Source organism: Corvus brachyrhynchos, unplaced genomic scaffold, assembly GCF_000691975.1.
Source record: "Corvus brachyrhynchos isolate BGI_N302 unplaced genomic scaffold, ASM69197v1 scaffold32, whole genome shotgun sequence".
NCBI classification, from domain to species: Eukaryota; Metazoa; Chordata; class Aves; order Passeriformes; family Corvidae; genus Corvus; species Corvus brachyrhynchos.
In genome coordinates this window covers 15345270-15360088 of record NW_008237919.1, presented here as the reverse complement: position 1 = coordinate 15360088, position 14819 = coordinate 15345270, and the positions used below count along the sequence as shown (strand labels likewise).

Here is a 14819-nt window from a genome sequence, read left to right as displayed (position 1 = left end):
TCCCTTTGAAAGTTTGCATTTTTTGCCAGAAATATTCAGGTTGCTTTCTTCCATCTTTACTACTTCTGCTTCTTCTGTCTTCTCGCTCTTCCCCAGTTATTCCTCATCAAACATGGGATCTTCCTCATCTCAGCATTTTTCTTCACTTCACTGGTTTCCATTTCCTAGCCCAGTTAGGCACCCTTTCCTTTCTCTCCCCCTTTCTCTTACATACTTATGTTTAATCATTGAGGTCCTAGTCTTCTCTTTGTTATTGTTCTGATTTCTTGTGGTTTTTTTTTTTTTGGTTGGTTGGTTTTGGTGTTTTTTTCCCTTCCTGTTTTGTCTCCATTATCTGTCCTTTTCTGACATTTCGTCCTGGATTACTGATACCATTGTGGACTTCCAGTACCTTTTCTTTCCCTTTCCATGTAACCGTTTTCATATTTTATGTTTGGACTTGATGATCTTAGAGATTCTTTTACAACTTCAACAATTCTGTGATTTCGTCTCTACACTGAGACACCCAGCCTCCTGTTCCTGACAAGAGAAGAGAGACTTCAGAGCAGAGAAGATCTGTTCTTACAGAATCACTGTTTTCTTGGTGTGTTCCAGGACTCAAGCAATTCTACAGATTTTACACTATGAATTACACTGGCTACTTTCCCTTATATGGATGCAACAATCTGTGACTAAACATTTATATGACATTGCTGGGAAACCTGTTTCCCTGAGTGTCCATTGACTGGAAAACATGTTTACAAATGAACTCTGCTGGCTGCTGTGTGTTTCTGTGTGCTTAGTGACTTGGACAAACTGAGCCTGTCTCTTCGTGCTGTAGAGTAAATAAAAGTTTGTGATGAGGATCTTGGTCTATAAGTGTAGTCTGTCTTCTGAATTTACTTCAGAAATTTTCACCCCCCCCAAAAGTTTGTGAAGGGGTTCCTTTGTAGTTGCATGATTAAGTGCATAAAATATTTTCAAAAGAAAGTGATGGCTTTGTTGTGATCTGGAGTGGTACTGTGAGATCTATTAAAAGCATGACCAGAATCTGCAAGGTCATGCTGACATGAAGGCCGCAGGACAGGCAGGAGAGTATCTGGGAGCTGGGGTCAATCATGTGTCCTAACTGTGAGCTTCATGTGTTTTAAATGTGTAGGTATACTTAAGTTGTAATAGCCCATATCAACTTCCTATTCTTCCATTTTCCACTCAGGTTTTCCTAATGTGATATGGCTCATCTTGGCCATTTCAAACTACTGTTATGAAACTGGGTATGCCATTTTTTGGCATTTTTCACTGCTTTGTGAGTAGTTATTTTTAAGTACCAAGCACGCTGCCATTAGTAAGAATGGTTTTCCAATTTAGGTTTGATGGTATCAGCATAGTTGGTGTTACCAATGATTTCTTAAACATGAGAAGAACAAAGTGCATTCCTTTATTGAAATATTTGAGTCTAATCTACATGTAAATGTGAATTAGGTTTTTCTTGTGTTCTGTGAACTGAAAGGCTTGTTTGCAAGTAACTGTAAAGCAAGGTGTGTATGCTGACATAGAAATATTTTTATAAACACAGAAAGTTTGTTTTATCAGCTTACTTTAAAGACTGTCTACTAGTTTTTGAACCAATTCAGTTTCTTTTAAAAAAATTGTAAAGCAAACCTTGTAGATTGGGATTTAAAGATTTTTTCATGGTTCTTGAATCAGAGAGATCAACTGGATCAGTTTACAGAAGGAGCTAGATTAAAATCTCTTCATGGTTCAGAAGTGTGTTCCCCTTAAAAGTTTGTTTACTAGTGGAAATTAATACAATATGGTATGGTTTTGGGGCTTCCAGTCGAAATGTCAGAGAGGATTTTTGCCCCCTCTTTCAGGATAGTACAGCACATTAGCATGGAACCGTAGAGATAGAGACCATTTAGCACTAATTGTAAAAGACTACATCATACTCCAGTTTATCATTCATGTAAGAGCTGAAAAATAAATGGGAAAGTAGAGACCATAAAAAAAGAGGAATAAGGTGCTTCAGAGCACTCACTGGAGGGGCTGTGAGGGAAATGTTTGAACGCTGCTGAAATTACCTTGCTCAGGGTTTTTAGATAATTATAAAACTTAAACTATAACAGTTTACTTTCCATCATACTAACCTTGATCTCACTAATTAAAGAAAAACAGAGCCGCAAAATACTGTTTCATAATGCTATGCCCAAACTTGCCTGCTTGCCTGCATTTAGGAGTTTTGCACTGAGGGCTGGCTTTGGAAGCATTGTCTCATCTAGCTTGTTATCTTAGGACCACTACATTGCAGAAAAGAGCATTTTTTTTTTAGACAGAGGTCACTCAAGATGTTTTTCTTGACTTTTGTAGCCCTTTTTGAGTCACCGCTGATGTTATGAGAAGGCATAAACACCTAGGGTTTATTTCTGCAGAAGGTTTTGATGGTCTAAGTTGAGCTGGCTGGAGTTCCTCACTGCCCCTTGGGCCAGTGCTCATGCAGCCAAGCAGGGCACTGCTTCAGGGAGCCACTGTGACTGGAAGTTGATGGCTCGCTTTTGCTTGGCTGCTCGATTGCTGCATCAGTTCCTTGAGTAGTTTCCCATTCACCTGAAGGCCAGAGGCAGGAAAAGTGGAGGGGGCTAGGGAAGTGCACTGTAGAGAAGACAAGACTGCCTTTCCGTAGTTCAACTCTGAAAGCCACAAATTTGGCTTAAGCAGTCTGAAGTGAAGGCCAAGGTGCCCTATTTAGAAATAATTGTCCTTTGCTTCTTCTAAAGAAGCTAATAGCAACTGACTGGATTGCAGTGACATAAATAACTAGGAGTTTCCAAATCAGGTATGGTTATAAGATTCTGGCATAAAAAGAAACCTGTTGTAGTTGAAATACAGTTTTGACAGGGTGAAATGGCAATTTAGACAGTGCTTTAGAAAGACATTGAAAGAATCAAAGAAGCACTAGAAGGCGCAAGAGGTATTCTACCTTGCTGTAATAATGCTTTTAAACCATATCTGTGTGAATAACTGATTTTACTGTAAAGGAAATAACTAGGAGCATCGTTCCAAACCAAAATTTCTGTTTCTCTGTAAGAGTAGTGAAACTGATTTTGCTATATGTTTTTTGTTTAAGTACAGCTAGAAAAAAACCCTTTTAAAATATAAATATATTTGTCTATTTTTTATATAAAAATAATCTAGAGGTATACTTTCATAGACAGTATCTTCTTTGAGGGTGGTTCATAGATATTTCCTCTTAGTAGACACCAAGTTCAGTGATACTGTTTTTCTGGTCATCATTGCGCCCTGGCAGCCAGGAAGGGTCCTGGGGGGCATCAGGCACAGCATCACCAGCCAGGCAAGGGAGGGGATTGTCCCGCTCTGCTCTGCACTGGGACAGCCTCACCTTGGGTGCTGGGGGCAGTTTTGGGTGCCACAATATAAAAATGACATGAAGCTATTAGAGACCATCCAGAAGAGAAGCAACAAGGATGGTGAAGGGTATGGAAGGGAAGCCATATGAGGAAGGGCTGAGGGCACTTGGTCTGTTCAGCCTGGAGAAGAGGAGACCGAGGGGAGACCTCATTGCAGTTATAACTTCCTTGTGAGGGGAAGAGGAGGGGCAGGTACAGATATCTTGACACTTGTGACCCATGACAGGACTCAATGGAAGGGCATAAAGCTGAGTCAGGAGAGGTTTAGGTTGGATATCAAGAAGAGGTTTTCCAGCCAGAGGGTGGTTGGGCATGGGAGTAGGTTTCCCAAGGTAGTGGTCACAGCACCAAGCCTGACAGAGTTCAAGAAGTATTTTAACAATGCTCTCAGGCACATGGTGTGAGCCTTGGGGTGTCCAGGGCCAGCAGTTAGACTCAATGATCCAGCTAGTCCCTTCCAACTCAGCATATTCTATGATTCTGTGATTCTTTCTCATTTAATGCTCATAAAATGACATTGCATCTGAAGACTTAAGTTCTTCTTTCTCATTTAATGCTCATAAAATGACATTGGAACTTAAGTCTTCAGATGCATTCTTTGTGAAAGATGTGTCTGTTATGTCTTGGATAGTACATTTTTTGCCATTGCTGTGTACTAGCCATTGGTTATAACAACCAAAATAATGAACTTTTTATCTGCCACATTCCTGTTAATGAAACCCTTCCTGTCTAGGTATTCTTCTGTCTAATCTTTGTGTAGGAGCTTCTGCCAATATCACTCACTGGAGCTGAGTTGAAATACTCCAGTATGTTGGCAAAAGTGTTCATTTTTGAGTGATGAAAAACTGAGACTATTTTTTGTGTGGTTTCTCCTTGAGACATCAGCAGCATGAAACTACATGTCTTTCAGAAAGCTAAATAATCTAGAATTTATAGAGTTAAGTTAAAATATTTCTCTTATGTTGTGTTGCAACACGCATATCCGGTCCTAGAAATGTTTTTTAAAAAATCTTCTGGATGAAGAATAAACAGTGCTAAATATGGTAATAACATTAAGCTACAAAATTCCTTACAATTGTGTCAGTGTGTCTTGGAAACTTCACACATACTGGAGCAGAAGAATATTTATATCCACGAAAAGATAACCCCTTTGCCAGATACTCCTGCTTTTGATTTGCAGTGTATCCATCTAAATCTGCACGTTGTCAGCAGGGGTTTTCTAGAGTTATGAAATGCAAAATTGTTAAATGAACACATTAATCATACACTCTTCTGTGTTTTAAAGGAAATGTTGTAGGGATGCTCATAGTGCTTTTCGTTCTTTTCCTAAGTGGTCTAGAAAACCAGTGTATACATACTTCAGCTGTGTGATTTTGCAGAATCACAGGCTGGTTGACGTTGGAAGGGACCTCTGGGGAAAATCTTGTCCAGTCCCATCCTAAGCAGGGCCACCTAGAGCTGGTTGCTGAGGACCATCTCCAGGTGGCTTTTGACTATCTCTGTTATTCTTTTTTTTTTTTGGTCTTGGCAGTTTGTCTGTATATCTTCTGTCTAAGAAGTGTAATTCTGTTGAACTGGAGAGGGAAAATCAGTGTCTCTTTGCCTGCTCCAAGGGCACTCTGTTCTGTTGTTCTTAGTTATTCATTGGAATCATCACTGAAGGTAAGTAACATTACTGTTAGGAAGAAAATGGCTGTGGGAAGGACACTGTTAGAAAATGGTTGACTTGTCATACGTATTTTTACATTAGCACTGTTTTTGTACACAGCAGTAGTAATGGAGAACCCACATGCTTTTTTAATAACTAACTTATGTGCACTTGCAGTGCTTATCTGTTGATTCCATGACAGGGATTTTTAATAGAGACATAATCTAAACCAAAAAACCCCATAGGACCACTTAAGGAGTGTCTACCAACAGAGGTGTGACAAACTCCTCTGTATCAAAGTTTTGAGGTAAAATATCTGGAGATGGCATAAAATTAGTTTGTTGGGTCACATCACTTTCTCACTTTGGTTTGCATTCCAGTCCCTTACAGGCCAAATCCATAGATCCTGAAAAGTCAGTCAGTATTCTTCTTAAGTTTTGGACATGTACTTGTTTTTCATTCTATGTTTTCATCTACTTAAAAAGGTGCTTGGTTTAAACTTTGTAGTGGCACTTCGGTTCTTGAATTAAAGTTATTTAGCTTGGTTTTTAATGTTCATAAAACTTGAAAAATAGGGTAAGTTTGTGTTTATAGTGTATTACCTATGTGATGAAAGCTGCATTATTCAAGTATTTGAATCCCTGAGGCAGTGAATTTAGTGAGTTCTCAGCCACACAAGAGCTGTGAAATATGTTCTCTTCAGTTTATTAGACTGACCTATTGACTGCTTTGGAGAGCACTTCTGTGACTGCTCTAATTTCCGTGTTGTTAAATGTGTAAATAGGTGTCTGCTTTGCTCTTTGCCTTTCACAGTACAGCTAATGCACCAGAAGACGATGCTCCAAACAGATATTCCCGAACAGAGAGGACAACTTACAGCAGATACAGCAGGGATGCAAATTCTTCTGGCAGTTCTCTACCAAGTAACATTTTGGAAAAGAGGATTGAGGAACTTGAAAGGGTAAGTACTAACTAACCTTTCCATGACATATATCTGAAATAAAGTACTTTTGAAACTCCATGGGGAAATTTACAAGTAAAATACATAGAAATGATGCTAAATGTTTGAAGTACAGATAGTTATGTCTACAAAATGTATAAAGAATCAGACTGAATGAGAAGAATGTGAACTTTCAAATCACAGATGTTTAGTTTTCATTTGGTATGTAAGTGAGAAATAGTTAAGGTAAAGATAATACACTTAGAGAGCCAGCAGTGCTCTGCATGCTTCTGTTATGTACCTTGTGACACACCAACATAGACAAATACCTTGGGGGAAGAAGAGGCTCACTGGCTGTTCAGAAGGTTACAAGCTGTTTTCTGATCTACTTGTTGGTGTGGATTTTTTTAGTATACTGAAATATAAAATTTAATTGCTATCCAGTTGTTTGTTAAAGTTGTAAACATTTAAAATACATATTTAAAACAAGTTTTCATTGTTTCGCATTGACTTCATACAAACCATTTTGGGAAAATGCAATAATGTTAAGCTGAGCTTTTCACCTAAGCCAATATATTGCTAAATAATGTCATCTCTGTAATCTATTACTGGTTTCTCTGTCTTCCTCTGAAGTGGATTTTTTATGGGTAACTTGCCAAATATTCTTGAATTGTATAGGTGAAAGTTACTAAGTAAACACAATTTGAATGGGTCTTCTTTTGGAAAGGGTGAAAATAACATCTATTTTGTAGCAATTACTATTTTTTTTTTTTTAAAGACTTGAGGAGCCTTCATTTGAGTAAAATACACCATAATCCTCTCTTCTAAATCAGCTTCTTTCTGAAATGCTTAATTGCCAGTAACAAAAAACAGTAGAAGATTTAAGGTCCTTTTTTCAATATCCTGAATCTTGACTTACTGAATTCCTAATGAACAGTTTCATTTTTTCTCACGTTTGGGCCCACAGATTTAAAACTGAGTCTTCATTTCTTGTTAATGGTATTATAAAAATACCAAAACAACAAAGGAAAACCCAACCAACAACAAAGACTAACCCTTCCAATATAAGAAATTTGAAAGCTGATACTTTACATTCACTTCTTCTGGTTTGGGCCCCTGTCCAATTCTGTATTCATGCTTAAATTAAATATTAATTAAAACACATGAGTCAAATATCAAAAATATTTGCTGTTGGTAAAATATTATCTTAGATATGATTCTTTAGCTTCTTGAAATGTAAAAGGACTTGAAGATGTGGGTTTGACTTGCTGTAGAAAAGGAATTATAGGTGTGTGTTCTTCTTTGTTTTAGATGGTATTAACTTAAAACTGTCTCTTAAAACAAAAATTTACATTTCCAACTTCATTCTGTATTCTGGTTATAGGAACTTGCAAAAGAAAGACAGGAAAATGCAAGATTAATGAAGATGGCGCAGGACAAAGAGGAACTAATTGGAAAGCTGAAAGAAGAAATTGATTTATTAAACAGAGTAAGGAAATACTTTCTTACATGGCCCTCTAAAGAGGGGATAAAAGTCTCTGCATTCTCTGTTGTATTCTTCAGGCACCCATATCCATTGGGCAAGGTCAGAAGAGAATTAATTGAGGGCTTTTTTGTATTTGTGTAGCTTTTCAAGAGGAATGTCAATAAGTTATATTTTCTTTCTAAGGCGAATTTTTACAATGACAATATTTGTCATAATTGACTTCCCTAAGTCCAGTCTTATTAGAGTACCTCAGTTCCTTGTTGCTCTGAGTGTTCATAGAGCAAAATAAAAGCAAAAGCTCTTTATGTGCTGACAGATATTCTCATACTCTTTATTGTTGATCCCAAGTAAACGCAGAGCAGGACAGAGGGCAGGAGACAAAGAGGTAACATCACCAAGCAAGGTGTGAAAGCAGGAGAAGAGGAGTAGGAGAGTGAGACATGCTTGGAAATGGGACAGGATGAGAAGTTTTAAAGTTGATAGAAAAAAGTTCCACCAGTTTTAACGGCAATCAGGAATTCTTTCATAGAGTGTATTATTGACCTCATCCTGCACTTCCTGGCTGAGGTGTGGAGTCTGGATGTACTAGAGATACATGGGTCTCTTCTAGTCCAGTGCAGATATTGGCTTTGGTCAATCCATCAGTGAAGGGAGGCAATAACTGCATGAAGCGCGTCAAACTTAGATGTTGCAGCTCCTCATCTATAGTAAAGGAGGACAGCATTCACAAATTTGCAAACTAACCTAGAAAATTAAAGGACATGAGATTATTCTGAAATACGTATTTTGTTTTTTATAGGAAGAAAGTTTTAAGTTAATCTGTAGGATAAATGAAGCATTGTCTGTTTTAGAGAGATTTCTATTTTAATTGAGGTATTGGTCTTCATGCAGTTCTTTCATTCTGCAAAGAATCTGTCACATCTAAGCTGATGACCTTTCTACAGTTGAAGCAGGTGTTTGTTCCTTCTGTGTAGTGGATGGCAAAGCTATTTAATACTGTTGGTCACGTCTGACTTCCTGATTCAAAGGTTGGAAAGAACAAATCAAAAGAACCTAAACCACTGAAATCTTGTGGTTTAGGACCATGACTTTTTGAGAGGTTTGCTGTTCCAGAAGCAGTGTTATTTTTTGGCTATATTTGAAGTATGATATGCTAAATGAAATCCGTCAGGTGTCTAACTAGAAACTGTCTTTGAAAATCTATTGTAAAGTTAGGCACTGTCTGTACCTTGCCTATGTTAACTACAAGGGCAGTTTCTGCTTGTTGGAAGAAAACATTAAACTGGTCCTTTCAAAAACAACTTTGTTACACAGTGACTAAAACTGTAACTTTCCATGAGATCTACAAATCCATCTTATAGGTAGATGCTTTTAAAAGCAGAAGAGAATGGATTTTTTTTTTTTTTCTCCATCAGGTCAGCATTCTTCATAGCTTTAATGTTGTCTGTTTGCTCAATAGAGTGCAAGTTATGTCTGTGTCTCTTGGGCTTTTCTTAATGATGAAATAGCTGCCTTTTGATTTTATGAGCGGCATAATTATTTGTCTCCCTGAAATCATGTCTCAAGTTAACTGTTAAAATACAGTTTTACTTTCCTGTTTATTAACTCTTGGATTTATGATTGCTTCTATATTGGCTATCCATGTGGATTTAGAAAGAGAAAATGTTTAAAAAATTAAGCTGCAGAAATACCACATCAATCTCATGCTTGAAGGTTAGGGAAATTATTAGGGCAGTTATATTTGCTTCAGGTTTATTATCATAACCGAGAACATGAGAGCCAGCACTTGGACATCCATCTGTTCTTCATGGAGTGTCCCTCTGTAGGCCTAGCACCAGGATTGGATGCTTTTCATGGAAGAACAGTTGTGATCTTCAGCCTTCTGTTCAGATAAAAGGATGTCCTGAGGACTAAACTTCATTTAGTGAGTCTATGCAGAGGTCTTCCTAAAAAATTTTGCTGGTAGGCAGCCTAAATAGGGGTCTCTAAATTTGAGCATCTACACATTCATTCATTCTCCAGCTTTTCTGTTCATCAAAATACACAGTTATTGGATGTTAAGATGCACAGGTATGGAAAGAATGTCACATCAAAGACCCTAGATAACTTCTTAAAAAGCCATTTTTTTGCATATCTTTCTGACTGCCCCATCCATATTTAAAGAAATGCTCTTTCTAGAAGTTTCAGTCAGTTTGTAACCATGGATGCATCCCTGATTGGGAAAGACCTTGTGTTGCATTTGAAAAACTTTTTCCAAGAATCATGAAAATTTCTTGGTAGAATTTTTCTGATTTTAGGTAAGTATATTTATTTAACGTGACAGTCAGTACGTCACAGAGATACTTAAAGAATATGAGCTGCATTTATATTGAGGAACAGAAAAGGCTTTCTGCAAAAAATGGCATTCTCTCATTCCAGTATATTAGACACTAAAAGTATGTCTGCGATGTTGTTTGTAAGAAAGGGGCAATTGCTTTTTAAAAATCTTAAATATCTGAAGGGAAAGGCATCTCAAAATATTTAAATACTTTGTAGGCAAAGTTCAACTGTCAACTAGTTTACACTTAGTCATCTCTGACCTCACTAAGATGTCGTCGTAGTTAAAAGTGTGTTTGGAGAGAGTCTGTCAGTGAGGATTTACAGTCCAGTTAGTGTCAATTGTGTAGTTATCAGTTCCTTTGGCATGTGAAGTTCAAGCTTTCCTGCTATTGCATGGTTTTTTGCTAATAAGCATAAATTAGTGTTGTAATTTTGAATAAGAAATGCTAAATTTCAGAATAGCAAAATCCCCTCCATCTCTCAGCCCATTGTTTCTGTAGATATTTAAACTGCAGCAGTTATTTTTCCTGGCTTATATTGAAGAAACTCTTACATGTAGTAATTTTTGGAATGTTACTTCTGCAGCATAAACATTTCACAAACTTTTAATATTTGATTTTGAGTCAATTATACTAGAATTTTAAACAGGAGGTTTTTAGGTAAGCTTTAATTGAGGCATCCGTTGGTTAGGTCAACAAGTTTGAACATTATTTAAAGTTTTATGTATACCAAACTAAAAAAACCCCTATTTTCTTGAAAATATGTTGTCCTTTCCATCTGATTATTGATCTGAATTGCACAAAAGAGAATATAAAGTGTCTTTGTTTATAGTAAATTGTATTTATAGTATCTATCCATCAAAACTTTATCTGTTTAGATGTTTAAGTCACTTCTATCCGTTATGTTGGAGTGGTCAAATGCTTTTCCTGGAAGTGATTCATACTGTGACACAGCCATTACTTCTGTGAGGCAAAGAGGAATTTCTGCTAGTGATTTCTTGATTCCACACTAGAAAATAATAAAAAAATTGCAAAGGTATTGTGGTATGGATTTTAGCTTGGCAAACTGAAGAGGCTTTTAAAAATCATTATACCAATTGAATATGTGATCTCTATTGTGCATTTCTGGAATGACCTCACTAAAAAAGAAATAAGAAACTGAGCTTTGTATGTCAAACACTGCTTAACAACTGAAAGGGCCAAGAGAGAGAAAAATCTTCTCTTTACTACTTAAGGCAACAGGACAGTTTTGCAGACTTGATTCAAAAGACACATAGGCTTTCTGGTGAGAATTCCGGTTTGTTTTCCTTTGCCCACCTTTCATTTTTCTCCTTAAAATCCTGTCCTTGACATCACCCTTCTGTTTCTTCATTCTTTTTTATTTCACATTGTTTCTTGCATGTGATTTTTGTACAGTAAAATAATTTTTAATGAAGTAATGTTTGTATTAAGCAGCCATTATCACTGGTTTTCACTTTAAAGGCTTGAAAAAACTTGGTAGGAGTGAAGAAGTGAAATGGGAACTGGACAAAAATGGTAATTAGTGGAAAAGACAAAAACATTTGGGGTGAAAGCAATCTGTTTTGAGCACCCATTACTACTGTGTGTGTGCTGTCTGTTCTTTCAGTAGCAGTTTAGACAGAAGGTACAAAATCCAATTTTATTTTTTTTCCACGCAAAACAGAAAAAAGTGGACAGGCATATATTTTTCTGAAAATTTTGATGCTTAATGCACAAAGGAGGTCTTCTTGCAGTTATAACCAGTGGTCTGTATGTGTGAGTGCCATAGTTGAAGACAAGCAATCAGGGGAGCAGGAGCAGTAGCTGATTAATACACTCTTTGTATATGCCAGAAGAATAATCACCCCCCATTCTATTTTGGTTTCTTTATGCATTAATTCCTGATGTAGCTTTGATTTGAACATGTTTCTATTTAAAGGTGCTTGAGAATATAATATTAATGTTTTGTAATTACAGTAACACTTGGAAACAGGCTGGTTTAACAGTTTTAAGGGTATCTACTGTGACACTAATTCTTCCCTATCCGTCCTGAGAAGTGTTTATTTTTCTTTTTTCTTGTACAGGATCTAGATGATATAGAAGATGAAAATGAACAATTGAAGCAAGAAAATAAAACCCTCTTAAAAGTTGTTGGACAGCTGACAAGGTAGAAGATCCAGGTGTCAACGAGGAAAGATTTTAAAAACTACTGATTGAACATTAAGGTCAATATAGTAATATTTCCTGTGTTGCAGTATGTTATAATAACTGTCTTTGTATTTATTGTTAGGAAACCAGATGAATGTTTATTTTCATAGTACTTTCTCCTTCGTTCAATGAAATGGCATAAAATTTGGGGTATATTTTTAGCTTGCTTTTCACATAAGCATAATTAAAATTTTTGACATATTTCAGAATATTAAGTTCAAAAATATTTGGATTTTATATCTTCAGATTACAACTGCATAAATTACAGTAATCTAAAATGATTAGCACCAAGATCACTTTCAGTCCATGTGGGTGTATATTTTTGAAATGTATGGAAGCAATACATATAAGCTTTGTTTACACAGATTCAAAATATGTATTTTGGGAAGTGCTTCCTTTTTTGTTCAAACAGCTGTAAAGTGGATGCCTTATTACTGATGTATAACATTTTGCAGATTGATTATTTGCTCTAGAACTCTTACATGTTGAGTTTTTTTACTGTGTCTGAAAGATTGACAATAGTAGAGAGTAGCAATTTTTTTTCTGTGTTTAACAGTATTCTGTCAGAAGGGGAAGGTTTTACTAAAAAACAACAAAACAAACAAGTGCAAAACACCACAAAGCCAAATAAATCACCTCTGGCATCAGCATTAATAAGTTCTTAGAATCATATTGAAGTTGTGCACTGCAGTTTATTTTACAGCCTTTGCTTTTGCAATGAAATTCAAGTTTGCAATCAGACAGTTAGTTTGCTGTGTTGAGAATTCAGACAAAGCCTGGAGCTTTCATTTTAGTAGAGACACTTTCTGTTGTCATCCTAAAATTTGTAGTGATCATAACCCATACGAGTTTTTTGGTTTTTTTAAGCTGAGTGAAAATTTTTTGTACATAACGAAGTAGAGGGGCATACTAGTGATTTATGCCTTTTTGAAACATCAAATAGATAAAAACCCCCTTTTTATTCTTGATTTTAAACTAACAAGTTGTTTAAAAAGTGCCTGATTAGATGTTATGATCCAGTTATGATTGTGTACCGATTCTTCTATAACATGATAGCTGACAAAATTTTCCTTAGATTTTAACCACAGACCTCAGTTAACATTTAGACTGAAAATCATTTGTACTTTATTTCATCTTAATACAGCCCATTTTTCATTCTTGATCAGATTAAATGTACATGTCCTTTGAGGAAAGACACTAGAAATTAAAACATTTCAAAGAGTCCAGGCTTTTTCTTGACAATTTTGAAGTTTGGTGTCAGAAAGTTACATACATACACTTCTTGTTACCTTAAAACTTAAAAGCAACTTTAATATAACAATATAACAGTTGTTATATTAATATATATTTATATGAAGTATATATAACAACTACCTTTTCAGATTTGCCAATTGTTTTCATAATGTGTATTTAATGACAGTGTTTGTTAAGTTTAAAATCCAGCTATTATTGTTACACTTGGGATTGTGTTGGATATAGAATAGGTTATTTGGCATTTATGCATTCTGATGAGGAAGAACTTTTCAAAGCTTTAAAGTGTTTTTCAAGACACTTATAGTCCAGGATGCCTCATTGTTTTCCTTCACAGTGGATGAGATCCCATGGAACACCGTTTAAAACCTTTACTTAGGGGGTTAAATGGTACAGGGGGTTTGTATAAGCCCTTTGAACTACAATATACACCAATGAGTATTGCTTGTAATATTACTGAAACAGTAAGAAGTCCCTTAATTATAAGTTTCATGAAATTAAACATTCAAAGTAATAATAAAGTCAGTTGAAATGTATGCCTTTTGAATAAATATGAAGCTTTCTCTGGAAGAAATCTGATTTCCTTCTCTGTGTACGAGGTAGGAAATAAACATACCCATGTACTGCGTGGGATGTCAAACATATTGAAGCATTGTTAAGGACTTACTGCAGTACACACAGATATCAATATGAAGTTGCAAGTGAGATGTTTCATAAAATGTGTTTCATGTACATTTTAAGCCAAAGAAAAATAGCAACAAAGAACGTAAACAGGAGTTACTTGTCTTCATATTACCTCTTCTTGGCAGCAGTAATGCCAGAATTAGAATTTTTTTTTTTAACTTGTACATAAAACTGACAGAAGTATTTGGCAGAATTTCTGGATTTCTAATGTAACTGTTCTTGTTCGGGTTGTGGTTTTTCTGCTCTGGAAAACTTGTGGTAGTTGAGTTTTCCTCTGAAAACAGTCTCATAATCATAATGCAGAGTAATTTGCAAAAAACATCCGTTTTATGTATTTAAATAATTTAAACATCGTTAACCTATGAGTAACTGAATATCCATTTTAGTTTTGAGCATTGACTAGTTGTGGTGATACTTGTTATCGGATTAAAAAATGATTTGAGATTCTTCTACTGCAGGTAAATGATACATGTTTAATAATAAAGATTGTTTGCCTTTGTTCAAATAAAACAAAATGCTTTTTAATCCAGGTTGAGTACTTACTGCCTTTTAAAGGAGAATTAATACTGTCTGTCTAAAATTCTAACTGGATTTGTCCCCCATATTGTGAAGTTCCCAACCTGAATGCTAAAATTAGTTTTGCATTCACATTGGAATTGTCAAGTGTGTATGTATATGCAGACACACAAGAGAGAAGTCTGCAAATGTACACTATACTTATTTTTTGCTTCAGGTATGTAGTGAGTATCCTTCCATCAGTTCGATAGAAATGATCCTTGCTCCTACTTCAAGGTAGAAGTATAACCCTTCCCAGGAAAAGGAAGGACGTTACAGTGCTGTTTCTACAGAAAGTGAATTGATTTAACTTCATTTATCTTCT

At 35.9% G+C, this 14819-nt stretch overlaps 1 protein-coding gene across 1 annotated transcript in view; it reads left to right on the top strand.

Moving 5' to 3' along the window:
- Window positions 1-14469, top strand: part of PAWR (pro-apoptotic WT1 regulator) — a 36120-nt gene extending 21651 nt beyond the window's left edge. The window contains exons 3-5 of the mRNA XM_017733288.1: window positions 5866-6013; window positions 7377-7481; window positions 11881-14469. Of these exons, the coding sequence (XP_017588777.1) occupies window positions 5866-6013; window positions 7377-7481; window positions 11881-11967 (340 nt within the window). The 3' untranslated portion in view covers window positions 11968-14469. The remainder of the gene's footprint in view (window positions 1-5865; window positions 6014-7376; window positions 7482-11880) is intronic.
- The last annotated feature ends 350 nt before the right edge of the window (window positions 14470-14819 follow it).